At 38.6% G+C, this 14,684-nt stretch overlaps 2 protein-coding genes across 3 annotated transcripts in view; both read left to right on the top strand.

Moving 5' to 3' along the window:
- The window catches only part of nol10 (nucleolar protein 10), a 16,187-nt gene extending 13,303 nt beyond the window's left edge, over positions 1-2,884 (top strand). Inside the window, exons 18-21 of the mRNA XM_014010168.1 lie at positions 427-600; positions 687-994; positions 1,132-1,234; positions 1,756-2,884. Of these exons, the coding sequence (XP_013865622.1) occupies positions 427-600; positions 687-994; positions 1,132-1,234; positions 1,756-1,887 (717 nt within the window). The 3' untranslated portion in view covers positions 1,888-2,884. The remainder of the gene's footprint in view (positions 1-426; positions 601-686; positions 995-1,131; positions 1,235-1,755) is intronic.
- Positions 2,885-5,498: 2,614 nt separating this feature from the next.
- Positions 5,499-13,420, top strand: odc1 (ornithine decarboxylase 1). Of its 2 annotated transcripts, none has more exons than XM_014010157.1 (11): positions 5,499-5,641; positions 9,555-9,703; positions 9,805-9,929; positions 10,132-10,305; positions 10,429-10,601; positions 10,709-10,925; positions 11,004-11,087; positions 11,213-11,375; positions 11,478-11,593; positions 11,687-11,901; positions 11,983-13,420. In XM_014010157.1, exons 3-11 carry the CDS (start codon positions 9,828-9,830, stop codon positions 12,119-12,121), a joined length of 1,383 nt encoding a protein of 460 aa, XP_013865611.1. In that variant the 5' UTR covers positions 5,499-5,641; positions 9,555-9,703; positions 9,805-9,827; the 3' UTR covers positions 12,122-13,420. The 2 variants fall into 2 exon arrangements, with proteins under 2 accessions (XP_013865611.1, XP_013865605.1); XM_014010151.1 differs by lacking the exon at positions 5,499-5,641 and adding an exon at positions 8,265-8,904.
- Positions 13,421-14,684: the final 1,264 nt, after the last annotated feature.

The following is a 14,684-nucleotide window of genomic DNA, read 5'->3' as shown; positions in this document are numbered from 1 at the left end:
CCCCGAAACCTGAAGGCTCTGGAGGAGATCCGTATGGAGGAGTGGGCCAAAATCCCTGCTGCAGTGTGTGCAAACCTGGTCAAGAACTACAGGAAACGTCTGATCTCTGTAATTGCAAACAAAGGTTTCTGTACCAAATATTAAGTTTCATTTTTCTGGTGTATCAAATACTTATGTCACACAATAAAATGGAAATTAATTATTTAAAAATCATRCATTGTATTTTTCTGGATTTTTGTTTTAGATTCCGTCACTCACAGTTGAAGAGTACCTGTGATAAAAATTACAGTCATCTACAAGCTTTGCAAGTGGGAAAACCTGAAAAATCAACAGTGTATCAAATACTTGATCTCCCCACTGTAACTGTTAAATATAAAACAATTATTAAGTCAAACTTTTTTCCCTTTTTTTGCATGATGGCTACAGGCTCTTCCCAACATACTGGGAGATGATCGTTTCAAAGTGATGTTTGAAAATCCAGACTTCCAAGTGGACGAGCAGTGCGAGGAGTTCCGTCTGCTCAACCCCATCGTCTCCAAGGTGGAACAGAAGAGAAAGAAGAAGTTGCGTCTGCTGGCGGATCAGGCTGCCGCTCAACAGGTAACACTGATTCATGTGCCTTCAGTTCCTGGATTGTTTACTCCTCTTCAAGATTTTAATAACCTGTCCTTTTTATCTCTGTCTAGGAGGCTGAAGACGAAGAGGAGCYGGAGGGAAAAGCCAGCTCCGAGGAGGACAGCTCTGACGACGACAAGAGCTGGGTGGAGGAGGTGAGGGAGCAGCGGAGGTTACTACGGCAAGAGGACCGAGATCGCCGAAGGCAGGAGAGGAAGCAAGCTGACCGCAGCACCGTCCTGCTGGAGCAGGGGGACGGGGAAAAACYGTCCAACATGGCTGAGAGCAAACAAAAGAGTCAGCCACAGTTTTATCAGCTGAGAGCTGGAGAGGAGTTCACAAGCTTCAACAACATGGCGCACAAACAAAAGCTGCAGAAGTACGTGTTGAGTGTTTTTATTGAGAATACCTTTCTGTGCTTTACAGCTTCAATCAAGAATACAGAAATGTGTGAATTCCACAGTGTTTGCACTGCTTAGTGGACTTGGACTGATGATTGTTTGGGTTATTTGTTAGGGTTTCTCTGGAAGACCGGCTGAAGTTGGAGGAAAACTCAGGAAACAACAGCGTGGCCGACACAGCAGTGGGCAGCAAACAGCTGACCTTCACTCTCAAAAAGGTACCAGATGATTTTTGCCTGTTGCTCCTGTTGCTCCTGTAAATGTTTCTGATTGTTTCGCTTCAGCACAGCGACCAATATAACACAATATATGAACTATAAAAAGTGTTGCAGTCAGTGGGTTTAAGGCAGTGGCTGGCAGATCTAGAAAAATTTCCACGGGGGGGGGCAAAGGTGGGGCAATGCAGGATCACTTCACTGAAGTACTGTACACAAAAAAWTTCCTATATCTAAATAGTGTCAACAAAACATTCATAAAAACACTTTGAAACACTATTTATTGTCCTTTTTCCCTTCTAAGAAACAAATCTATACTAAACTAAACTACTATACTATACTAAACTAATCTATTGGTAAATATTTATTTTAAAGGTTGTAATGGGCTTTGCCCCCCTGTAGATCCGCCCCTGATTTAAGGTGAAGAGAAGAAATTGTCTTACAGGTCATCACCAAGTGGTTTAAAAGTCGATAAAATCAAACAGAAATAAAATAGATTTGCTATTTTACCCTCCTCTGTGCAGTCGGAGCAGCAGAGGAGACAGCAGCAGGCGGAGCGGGAACATCACAACGAGAGGAAGAAGCTGAGGCGCTCAGCCGGACACCTGAGCAGCAGCAGAGGAAGAGGAAGGGGAAGAGGAAGAGGGCGCTTCTGAAGAGACTGCTTGGACAGATGAGACAGAACTGTCCACAAACTGAAGTCAAAATAGTTTGGCGTTTTTTTTTCCTTAAATTCACCTCTAAGCAGGAGGGGAGAGTTGCAGATGAACCGCAAGACCAGAAGTATTCTGACAAATGAACTGGGTGATTTTTAATCCTCTCTGCAAAATCACAGCATCTTTAAAAATAATTACCTCTGTCAGTTTCTGTAGAAATGTAAAACCAGACGGGGATACTGCAGATAATTTAACAGGGATGACCACAAGGAACTGAGTGTTGAGATTCTGAAAGACTGAGTCAATTTCAAACAGAGAGTGGATAAAATGTATTTTTATCCTGTTTGAAAATGTATATTGTCAATCTAACWCTGAATTACTTTTACAATATATTCTATTTGGTATAAAATTTACCTTTCTGTGTTGTTTTTTTGTTGTTTAAGACTAATGTTTAGATTTTTTAACAATGCAAGTGCATCAAAAAGTCCGTAGTGTGTCTTTATATACAGTCGATTTCTACTCAAAAACAAGAATTATTAAATGCAGAGAGAGAGAAGAGCTCATGTCCTCCTTCCTCCCAAGTTATATTGCCAGGATAATTCCTGTCATGTTGAATGCACAACATGTCCTTCAGAAAGCCCGGAAACTTGTGCTGATTTTAAACGCCTCTGATGTCAGCGTGCTTTTCCCCCTAAGACCAGTTCGTCACGTTCTGTAACAGAAAGTTCCAGTAAAATTATCTTTTTTTTTCACCCTGAGATTTTTAATTTTACAGCCCAGTTTACTATTTACGCAGCCTTTAAAGGAAATTTGTAATTTTTTTTAAGTCACTAATATAATTTGACAAGTTGATCGTCAGCTGCTGTCTGAATGGCATTTTTTTCTACTTTGAATTGTTGCTTTTTGTGATTTGAGCACACATGCGTTCAAACCTCCCAATCTGCAAACAGAGCAGGGTCAGTATTTCAGACATGTTTGTGGAATAAAAAGACCTGTTGAGATTGTCCTCAGTACAGTGGATGAGTGAGTCCTGATGACAGATCCACAATCTCGTTTCCTGTCCTGTGTTGTGAGTTTTTCCTGTGTTGTGAGTTTTTCCTGTGTTGGGACATCAGCAATACTGTTTCTGTGTGCAACAAATGAGCTAAATGTCATGCGATGTTGTTGCAGGTAAATCGTCCTCTTTTTCTTTCACAGTTGTTTGGTGTTATCATGACGAATGACGATTCGGACAGGGGAAGTTTGGCWCCAAAGGCTAAAATAAAGAAATATAAACTAAAACAATACAATTTTAAGTCTCCATCATATGAGACAGTTTGTGTGTAGAGGCATCCTCAAGGTTTACACTTCAAGAAAAACCTTGAATTTGATTTGTAAGATTTATTTTCAAAAGAATAATAATGATTGCAATAGTAATTACATTTGTTTAATATGTAAACTCTAAAGCTTTAAGTTACTCCAAAGGTTTATGATTCTAGATTTAATCTTTGTTTACATATTTGCACTTTTGTCCCTGGGCCTTCCATGCTTTATGAGCAAATAACCAAACCCTGACATTAAATGTAAAGCTGCAGGCTTTCTCTGTCCTATGTTCCTGCAAATGGATCAGATGACTAGAATGTGCTGATGCAGCCATTTTAACACAGAAACACAAAAGATATTCCAGTGGAAATATGGTCACCACCTTTTTTTTTGTCCCCATCGCCACACAGGCGAAAGCACAAAATCTTGGCAACTTGGCACCAAAAGTAAAAATGAGTCGGCAGTCAGTTTAAACATTASGACAGCAAAAGACAAAGTAGGGCAGCTGGTGTTCTTTTACAAGAGAAGAAAAAAAAAGTCTGGTAATGTTTTGATGCAATTATGAGCTGGATAATATTTTCTTTAAAATGTAGCCGAAGGCTGATGTCAGCCTTGAGAATGAACCGGCCATGAATGAGTTCAGTCAGCAGTCATCCACAAGAGCAACGCTTTAATCTTTTTTTTTTCTTATAAAGTCTTTGTGGCARCATGCCTGACGCCACAGCCAAACCTAAATTACAAGTAACACATTATTTGGGTTCAGAGAAAATGTGAGGTTTTATCTTTACTGTTTCCTTGAAATATGTATCTGACACTAAATAGCCTCGGTGTTCCGTCTCTCATTAGCTTTATTCTATTCCAGCCTGAAATGACTTATCAAATACTATATTAACTTTATATTAATATGAAGTTTTAAACTTTTAATTCTTTTTTTTTTTTACTGTTTGTATCCACACATTTTGCTTCTTGTGACTTCAACTTGACCACAGACTGCAGCTGCATCTGTTCAAATAAACCTAAAGCCATGTTTGGGTGTCTGGGTAAGTCCTAAATGTTTATCTAAATTCAGGTTAAGCCTTATTGGATTTTGCTTGTTAACCTGTTAACACCTGTAATCCCCGACATCTGACAGAACACTACTTCTGTGAGTAATTCAGCTCAAACTAATGAATTACTCGGTTGGTAACTGGCTGAAACCAGTCAGTCGTGATGTGATCACCGGACAGCTTTTATAAGCAGTCGCAACTGACATTGAAGGAAAGGCCAAGCACGTACTTGTGACTACCACAATTATTTCCAGCAATTAACTCAGCATGGAAATTATGCATGAAAATAGTTATTAAGATTTGTTATTCACGCTGATCTGAAGCACACAATAAATATGTACACTAGAGGACAGGGCCGGCCTGCGGCATGGGCAGTATAGGGAAATGCTAAGGGCACTGTCCATTAATGGGGGCACCATAAATAAAGGACAAAAATATATTTTATACCTTTTTAGAGTATAGTTGGTTTAGTTTGTAGAATAGTCACTGGTTACTCAGGTTTATGAAGGTAACTTGTTCTTTGTGTTTCTCTTTGTTACTACATGAAGTGTTATTTGGTGCGGAGGATATTTTGCGATAAAAGTATCATGATGCAGTCAAGACTGATGCTACGGATAATGAAAGTTTCAGTTATGATTTCAAGTAAAGTTCAGGCTAAAGTGCAGTTTTTGGTTTTCTACTTTCAGAAAATACTGATTTTATGTTGTTTTGTTAACCCCAAGAATTTTGTAAAATGTTCTTCAAACGGCTCAGAATTCGTCGTTTTGATTAGATCTTTTACTAAATTTACTGGGGGAGTATACCCCTGGACCCCCCTAGAACTACTTCACTCCACAGTTGCTGATTGACATGAGCAGTTGTTCCTTGAGGAGTCATTGCTGTCAGCAGATGTCAGGTATGAAGTAGACTTCTGGTATTCTGTTTCAAATGGTATATAATGTTAACTATTTTAATTGGACAATCTGGTTTCTAAAGCTAATAAATAATATCAAAGACAAAACAATTTAATGTGGTATGTGAATGTATGTAAATTGGCAGTGAGATTTAGAAAACTGCCACCTGAAATCTTGCTTTGGTTGCCAAACTAGGCAGGGCCCTCTCTATTTGATTGTTACAAAATAGGACTGCAGCAGCTGATTGTGAAGCCGAACTGATAAAGAAATATAACAGAAAGCTACAGTAACATTCTCAAGCCCACTCACACAAGTGTGGGGGGTTCAGTGACAGTCCTGACTCCTGTATGGTGCTGAGGCCTTGCAGATGTGGGGGCTGGGCCACAATGGTCCACAGTAACTAAAACAAACTCTACAGAGAGGCAGACATTACAAGAGGAAAGGAAGGACAGGGGTCCAGGTGAGGGTAACCATGCATAGCCTACAGAATGGAAAATAAAACACTGCAAAGAGGTGGGACAATTTGATTTAATGTTTTTTTTTAATCTTGTCTTGTCAAATTGATGAAAATTTGTTAAAAATGGATTTGCCCTTGGGAGTGCAATGACTTCCTGTCTGGTTTGCATGAGAAATTAGCCCAAATTTCCACATGATTGTATATTTTCATCAGTAAAATCTCCTTTTTTCTTACAAAATTAAGAAATGGCTGTGCTTAATGGTTTCTAAGAACTGAAGTTCTTGGTATGAGTGACTTCATTCGCCAACCCTGCAGTAGCTCTGAATGGAAAACTAATTGTGCACGGGCAAAAATCTTTATTGTGGCCTCAAGACCTGGGAAAAATATTAAGCCCACGGATATGTGGTCCTTAAGAAGCCCCAGTGTTTCCTCTTAGTGTCTAAGAACTGATGCCTATGCAGGATTTCCACATGTGTTTAAGTCAAACTAACCAAATTCTTCATTTTCCTCCATTTGGTAATGTCTGCTTTCAAACCAAACGTCTGTGAACGGCAAGCTTTGGACTGATTAGACTGTGTGGTAAGAGGGGTTCTGGTTTAAAATAAGCATTTTTACTGCTTTACTGCTGCACACTATTTTCAGTAGCTTACAACAGCATGTGATTTTCTATTCATAGAAAACATTTACTGTATAAATGTTAGTTTGGAACATGCGTCACAACTGCAGGAACATTTTTAAAACGAGTGCACGAATTAAATATATAGACTAACCCCATTCCCAAAAGGTTGGAAAGTTTTCCAAAAATGCAACAACTTTTTACGAGCCAAGGATGAGAAGGACCACACAGGCTGCTCTGTGTGAAAGGCGTAAAAGCCATCATTTGGTCTGATGCAAGGGAACATAAGTGTGGCACATCATGAAGAAGAGACTCAAACAACAAGGACAACTGAGCAACTTAAATCCTCTTATTTAGTAGAACAAAAGAATCATCTTTAAGACTGCAACAATCCAACTCTCCAGGATTGTTGTGACACACATGTCAATTATCCTTCTTTAATCTTATCAAGCCCGTCAGCAGCTCAGAATGAATCGGAGCAGACTCTCATAGAGGCAGATCACGTTACTGAGACATTGTTGTCAGAAGCAGCAGATTGTTGCAGGCTGCCAGGCATGACTTGGCAACTCTGGGATTAACTGAAATGCAGTGCAGGGTTCTTGAAGGACAGTGGATCAAGGTGAACTCTTTTGTGCTGACCCCCTCACCAGCTAATGTTTCTGTAAAACCTTGCCCCGCCGGCATTTTGTTGATATCCGAATGCTCCAAAACAGCCAAACCTGCATATTATTTGAGGTGCTCACACTTGCAAATGATCAGTTCATCAATGCACTCTGCTATTAATTCATATGGACATAAAATGTATCCTAAGTAGACCTTAATTTTTAGGGTAACCACATCAACTCTACTGACTGTGTGTGCAGACGTGTGCATTCTGATTATCTTGAGTTGTTTACAGAGTTCTAGTAATCAGAGCAGTCCTAAAGTCTGACAAATTATTAGAAAATAAAGAAACAGAAAAATGTTTGAAGTCATCAGTCAGACTTTCTTTATTGTATAAGTCTATGTTTATCATTTTTATGTAATCTCTTCTGTGTATTTTTTTGATAAGTGACAGACGAGAGAATCCACAAAATCATTTCCACCCCTTTAGAATAATGCAAGTCAAAATCCAGCTCTTATATATTAAAGGTTTTTTTTTGTATTGCACTTTTTAAAGTGACCTTAAGCAGTAGGCCTCTAATATTGTTCTGAAAGTGTTTGAAATCATACATTTTGAAATGCAGTTTTTAAACCTACATTAAGAATTGCATCAACTCAGTTTAGCAAAAATAATGTTTTTAAATTGTGGACAACACAAATGAGAATGTCTTTCTTTTATGGCTTTTCTAGCAGTGTTGCATAAAGTACCACAAAGTGATACTTGAGTAAAAGTACAAGTATCTTACCAAAAAATTATTTTGGTAAAAGTTAAATTCTTCTTTAGGAATATTAATTGAGTAAAATTCTTAAAGTATCTGATATTTTTTTGTACTTAAGTATTAAAGTAAAAGTATTGATTTAAAATGAGCAGTTCGATTTTACATAATGACATTTATTAAGATGTGACCTCCCCCCAAAAATGCAGAAATACTATGTTGTATTAAAATAAATAATTTATGTTAAATTTAGGATGCACTCTAGCTGTATCAGTTTATATACAAATATCAAGGCTGCACAAACCTTTTCCCCAAAATAAAAATCTATCTGAGGGCTGCGGCCAAATGCAATAATATAATTCCAGAAATACAAATACTTCTTAAGTACAGTCCTTTCATTTTAATGATTACATCCTGCTGGAGTGTGACATGATTTGTCTGTGTACAAACTAATACGATATCAGAATTTTATATATTTATACTTCTCATTCAACCACAATTAAATTCACTCTAGGAGGCACAATTTATATGGACAGTAGGATTTTTTACGATAAGTAGCTGCAAGGAAAACAAGCAAAAATTAAATAAAAGTAATGACTTTCTACTTGCTTTTTAAAAAAAATGTAAGTAGAAAATACAGATAACTGTGTGAAAATCTAAGTAGAAGTAAAAAGTAGGCTGAAAAATAATTACTCAAGCATACAGATACCCAAAACTTATACTTAAGTACAGTAACAAAGTATTTGTACTCAGTTACTTTACAACTCTGTTTTCTAGTTACCCATTTAAAAAAAAATCCAATTTAAAATGGCTTGTTTTTTTACACTGCAGCATTTATTGAGTTTGTTTCTTTGAATGGCTTAGAACAAGACTGAAAATCAATGAACAGTCAAAGTCCACATTGTTTTAAAGACAATCAAAAAACCTATAGAAATTAAGAGTAGTGTGATTTCTTTCACACTCTGACCAAAATCTATTGTTTTAGATAAAGATCCCTTGTTTTAAGACATGAGATGTTCAAAGTGCAGCGCAGTGGCAACATCTAGGCTTTTAAAAAAAACAAAACATTAAAACAATCCGCATCCACAGTGGCAGTCTCTTTATATCCCACCATGTGGATGAGATGACAAGCCAAAACCGGTTCCTACGTGGATGGTAGGCCGGTTTCAGCTGGCTGCGTTGCTCTGGTAACGGACCCTCTATAAATACTCCGAGGCTCCTTCGCCTCTWTCCAGTCAGTCAGGCTACACCTCCAAGCAGGGGCACTTCGTCGTGAAGGGGAACTGCTTTTTAAAAACCCATCTCTCTGATCTAATGGACAAACTCTTTATAAATGCTTTTTAAGGTAAGCATATAGTTTTTGACGGGTTTTTTTTTCTACCCGTGTCTTGTAATTTAAGTCAGCTCTGCTGTAGTACGTGGCCGGCTTGACAATCGGTTGATTAGCTAAGCTAGCATTCTTCTTTGTTTCCTTTTCGATGTAGCAGGCGGGACTGTGTTATATATTGTTAGTGTTTTAGGACTAATAAATATGGYTTTATTCAGTGTTAGGCGTAATACCGTTATAAACTGATTTGTCTGTTTTTACGGACTGTTTTATAACCATTTGAAACGCAATGAAAATTGCCTCATGGCATGAAGAGCTCCAAGCGGAACCGGCGTATTGACGTCAGGGAAGTAGTAGTCGCTGATTGGCCAATTGTCGCTCATTCATTTTGAGTCAAGGGTGGATCCCTGTTGCGATTCGTTGAAAGGGGMAAATGGGCGTGGCTTAAGCGCACTCGTCTTTCAATGACTTTTCCGGTGCCAAGTTAACGTGACAGTTATAAAATGGAGCTGTGTAAACTCAAYAAAACCACAGAAAATCATGTTTTTATATTGTGGACCATTTTAAGCAGAGTTTCAGTACAGTTAAATYTCTGAGTTCATACTGGTGAAGTAATTTACGTTTAGTATGACTTCATTAACCTTCCTCCTTTTAATTTTTTTTTATAGAATCTTCACTCAAGGAAGTCACACTCCAGTTGCTCAACAGGCCCTGGCCTTGAGTCTTATTTAAAGGGATTTAATTTCAGTGGTGAGCCCCCTTGGCTTCACTGCACCTAGGTCACAGCAGTTCTCAATCCTGTCTCTTTCATATCCAAGTAAGTTGATATTTTTTTCTTTTTCCTCACTCAAATGTTTTAGATATTACTCRTATACAAAAGATGCTGACAAAGCTGCACGTCATTCATTTTTCTTCCAGTTTGCACAAAAACAAATATCAGGATGACCGCTGCCRCAAACACAGATTTTGAATTCTCTTTCCTCGAGGAGGGTTTTTCTGCTCGGGACATTGTTGAGCAGAAAATCAATGAGTCATCTTTGACGGTATGCATCCTGTGCTGGCATTGTTTATGCACTACTCAGCTTGCCCCCATTTGTTTTGCAATGATGTCTTTTTTTAAATTATTTTATTATATTTGGCACTGTAGAGTCACCTAAATAAGTGATTTATTGCACTGTGTTTCTGATAAATACAAGATGATTACAAAACTGACTTTTACAAAGTTAATATTTTATYCTATTACAGGATGACAGGGATGCTTTTTATGTCTGCGACCTGGGAGATGTCCTAAAGAAGCACCTTCGCTGGGTGAGGGCACTGCCTCGCATCACTCCATTCTACGCTGTGAAGTGCAACGACAGCCAGGCTGTAGTCATGACTCTGGCATCCCTGGGAACTGGCTTTGACTGTGCTAGCAAGGTGTGTTTAGAAGGATTCCACTGGTGCTCTTGGTGTGAAGGAATAGAAAGCTTTCTTAAACATTGATGAAACTGCATTAGTGTCTTTTTTTTTTTTACTGATATTTTTTTTTCTCTCCTGCAGACGGAGATTCAGCTGGTTCAGTCTTTGGGAGTTGATCCAAGCCGAATCATTTATGCCAACCCCTGCAAGCAAGTTTCTCAGATAAAGTATGCGTCTTCGCACGGCGTCCAGATGATGACCTTTGATAGTGAAGTGGAACTCATGAAAGTGGCTCGTTGTCACGACAATGCCAAGTAAGACTCGTAGGCTTTTTAGGTAAAATTTGTAGCTTTTCCTTCGCTTCAGTTTGGTCCTTTTTTTTTTGTACTTTTTGTAAATGCCGTTTCTGTTCTGTGCCCAGACTAGTGTTGCGTATCGCCACGGACGACTCAAAGGCAGTTTGTCGTCTGAGCGTGAAGTTCGGGGCCCCCCTGAAAGCCTGCCGGGGTCTTCTTGAGCGGGCCAAGGAACTGGGGCTGGATGTGATCGGCGTCAGCTTCCACGTGGGCAGTGGCTGCACTGACGCGGAGACCTACGCCAAAGCCATCGCCGACGCCCGCTGCGTCTTCGATATGGGGGTGAGTTGTGGCTAAAAATGCACGCGCAGTCGTATTTCTTAAGCGYTTGCGCTGAAAGCTGAAAAATGCGATCTGCAGGATGAACTGGGCTTCAGCATGGATCTCCTCGACATCGGAGGCGGTTTTCCTGGCTCTGAAGATGCTGAGCTCAAATTCGAAGAGGTAGCAAACTGCTTTTCTTTCTTCTTTTTTTTTTTCCGTTAAATATAGCTCGATAATCAGTAGCTTTCACACGCTAAAAGTACTTGCTATGTGGGCGTGGTCATGACTGAAACTTTCCATTATAGATCACCGCAGTCATCAACCCGGCCCTCGACAAGTATTTTCCTGTCGACGCTGGCGTCAGGATCATTGCCGAGCCGGGGCGGTTCTATGTGGCGTCCGCCTACACATTGGTTGTGAACATCATCGCCAAGAAGGTTATCATGGATGATGAGTCGGCTTCTGACGGTAACTGCCTTTAATTCGAAGGACAATCCACATACTTAAAGTGCCTTTACTGGGAAAGTTTTGCTTTTATTTGTTGTTTAAATGATTTGATRTTTATTGCAGAGGAAGACGAAGCGAGCAGTGACCGGACTCTGATGTACTACGTCAATGATGGGGTGTACGGYTCCTTTAACTGCATACTGTATGACCACGCTCACTGTTTGCCAACGCTGCACAAGGTTTGTAAAATGCAAAAGTGCTGCCGTACATAAACACGAATGGGGGGGGAAAAATCAAAGGTTAACCTCTCCGTTTTTTTTCCCCTCTAAAAGAAGCCAAAGCCTGATGAGGTCATGTACCCCTGCAGTATCTGGGGTCCAACGTGTGACGGCCTGGACCGGATCGTGGAGCAGTGTTACCTGCCAGACATGCAGGTGGGTGACTGGATGGTCTTTGAGAATATGGGTGCTTACACCGTCGCTGCGTCCTCCACCTTCAACGGCTTTCAAAGACCCGACCTTTACTACGTCATGTCTCGACCTGCCTGGTGAGAAACCGCTTTGAGGACATTTTTATAGTTGTAAAAGTCTTTATAGCATCTAACTCCTTTTTTTTTCTTTTCGTTTAGGCAACAGGTTCAGCAGATTTGCTCTCGGGGCCTGCCAGCTTCTGCWGCAGAGTCTCACCTGGTTGACGTGCCAGCATGCTGCGGGCGAGAGACCAGCTTGGAGGTTCCAGCTAAATCCTGTCACAAACGTGTGGTTTAAACATGCAGCAGCATTTTTTAAAATGTTTTTATATCTTCAATAACGATCAGACAAAGTTCTCTCCAAACTTGACACTTTTAAAGGTCAGGTAAATAACTGGAGAATGAGAGGAACATTGTTGCACACATTTCTGCTTTCTGTTTGAAAGCTGGGGATCAACCTTCAATGGAATGAGGCTGAATCACACTTGAATTGTCTCCGTGGGGTTTAAACAGGATGAAATGGGACTGATTTTTACTTGAATTAGTTTCTGCAGTTCTCTATCAATAATCACTGGGAAATTAATAACTGAGTTTCCTTTTAATAATAATCAAACCACTGTAAACTCAAACCTGTGTCAGTACAGTTGCAAACAAGAATCATTGATCTCTGTTGTATAAAASAGGTCATTTTATTACTTTTAGGGATGCACCGATACCCCCACCCCTCAGAGTAGGAGTACTTCGGTTTGGGTACTTGCTGAAACTGAGTACTGATACAGAGTACCTATTGAACTTCACCGTCATGCCAGATAATTATTTAATCTGCTCTGATTCCACAATAACTTCATAATCAGCATGCTAACATGTAGCATCCATAGGCTACTTTTGTAAACAGCACGCTGAATGCAGCGTCATGTTATCTTCTGTGCATGTGTGGCACAGCAGCTGCATAAAGCGTYCACACTGGCGTGTAATGGGGGGTTACATTTGAAATGTGTGTCCACACAAAAAAAAAGTGAAATGGGGGGGATTTTGAACGAGTACTTGTACAAAAAGCTGATATCTGTGTATTCTTAATTGCTTTATCAATATCAAATATATGTTGGCTCASAAAGAGGTGGTCAGATGTGTACTTCAGTTCCTCAAGTAGCTGCTATATTTTTTTGTTTCCATGATCTCCACTTCAGTACTGAGCCTTTCAAGTGTTAGTTCTCAAGATCTCTAGAAGCACCACATAACTTATGGAGATAAATATTTTAGTGTCTGGTCCATGTTGACTRTATGATTCAGTACACTTGACTCTTGAGAGAAATATCTGTTTTTCACCTGTCTAATATAAAAGTCTTAAAGATGAACATTTCAAACACAGGGACTCAAAAAGCAGACTGTACCTTTCCTCTTCTCCTTCCTGCTTTTATATTTTTGTCTTAGACTGATTATGCATTATGTAATATTAAGACTTGGACACAGTTTGATCATGCATTTAAACTGGATATGAACGAGACGGGATTGCACAATATTTCTTTCCTATGGAAACTTTTTGGAGTTTTGTATTTTTTTATTAAATAAATCATTAGGTGCAGAGCCAAATCATGAATGTGTTGTCTTTATTTACAGATGAAACTAATAAGCATCAATAATGTTGCAATTTCCATGGCTCTAATACGATGTTGAGCTTTGAACAGATCTGAATGGTGACAGTTATATAAAAATAAACACTTATTTTAACTGGGTTATAAATAATCACTGACATCAGCTTTGACCCGCTTTGACCTTATGAACACCGGTGGAATGTGCCAACATAAAAAGTTGACCTGATGAATCACTTCAGTGTTGCAGTAACAGTTTTTAACCTGATGGGGGAGCCAGAGTAGGTTACATATACGCTCATTGGATCACTTGATTCTTTTTATTTGGAGTTTTATCAATGAAATAATTACACAAAATGCTAAATTTTCAACTTTACGAGCAATCTTGGAAAATATAAATCACCTAACCACAAATAAATCTAACATGAGTTAAAGCTTAAAATGTTTTGTCTCCCCTACATGTGAAGGCATTGCTCAAAATCATTTAATTATTGAACAAGAAAAGAAGCTACATTGGCAAATACAACAATCTACTTAACGTGCAGAACTTCAGACGGGTATTATTTGTTCATTTGCATGTTCCTTTTAGCCAAAGCTACAAAGTTTTTTTTTGTTTTGTTTTTTTTTTTTAACAGGAAGACTCAATTTTGAAATTTTCCATTTAGCTTTATCCCGTATATACCTGACTTTTCCTATCCTTTGAGTACACGGAATTCCCTGACATCTTTCTGTCATTCCATTACAGAATGTGCTAAATATAAATGTGACCGACTAAATATGTTTCTCTGAAAAGATTTATAAAATGCTGATGTTAGTATAAACGTTGAGCAGTGAATTTATGTAAAAGCATTACTTAATTGGCATTTATTTAATTCAAGACCTTTATTTTTCATTTAAAACAAAAAAATTGAATACACAACAAAAAGTACAAATCTCAAATAAAATGAAAAGCAGCAGAAAGAATAATACATTAACTGCCCATTAAAAATAAAAAAAATTCAAATAATCAAGTAACAAAACAAAAACTTAAACTCCTTCTCAAACAACAGCTCTAATGCACATTATACAATTTCATATTTAAACTAACTTTGATCATTTTCTTAAACAAATTCATTGAATCAGCATTTTTATATTAACTTAATTGTAGGAGCTTATTGACGAAGAGCTCAAAGAATCTAACTTTGTAAATCATTGAGCATTTCACTGAACAGTTAGTTGTATTTTTTTAAGGAAAATGTGTTCATAAAATGTTTCAGAGCTAAGAGATAACCT

This window comes from Austrofundulus limnaeus, unplaced genomic scaffold (assembly GCF_001266775.1).
Source record: "Austrofundulus limnaeus strain Quisiro unplaced genomic scaffold, Austrofundulus_limnaeus-1.0 Scaffold2, whole genome shotgun sequence".
In the NCBI taxonomy this organism is placed as follows: domain Eukaryota; kingdom Metazoa; phylum Chordata; class Actinopteri; order Cyprinodontiformes; family Rivulidae; genus Austrofundulus; species Austrofundulus limnaeus.
Note: the sequence above shows the minus strand (reverse complement) of the source record. Positions and strands in the feature narration are given on the sequence as shown.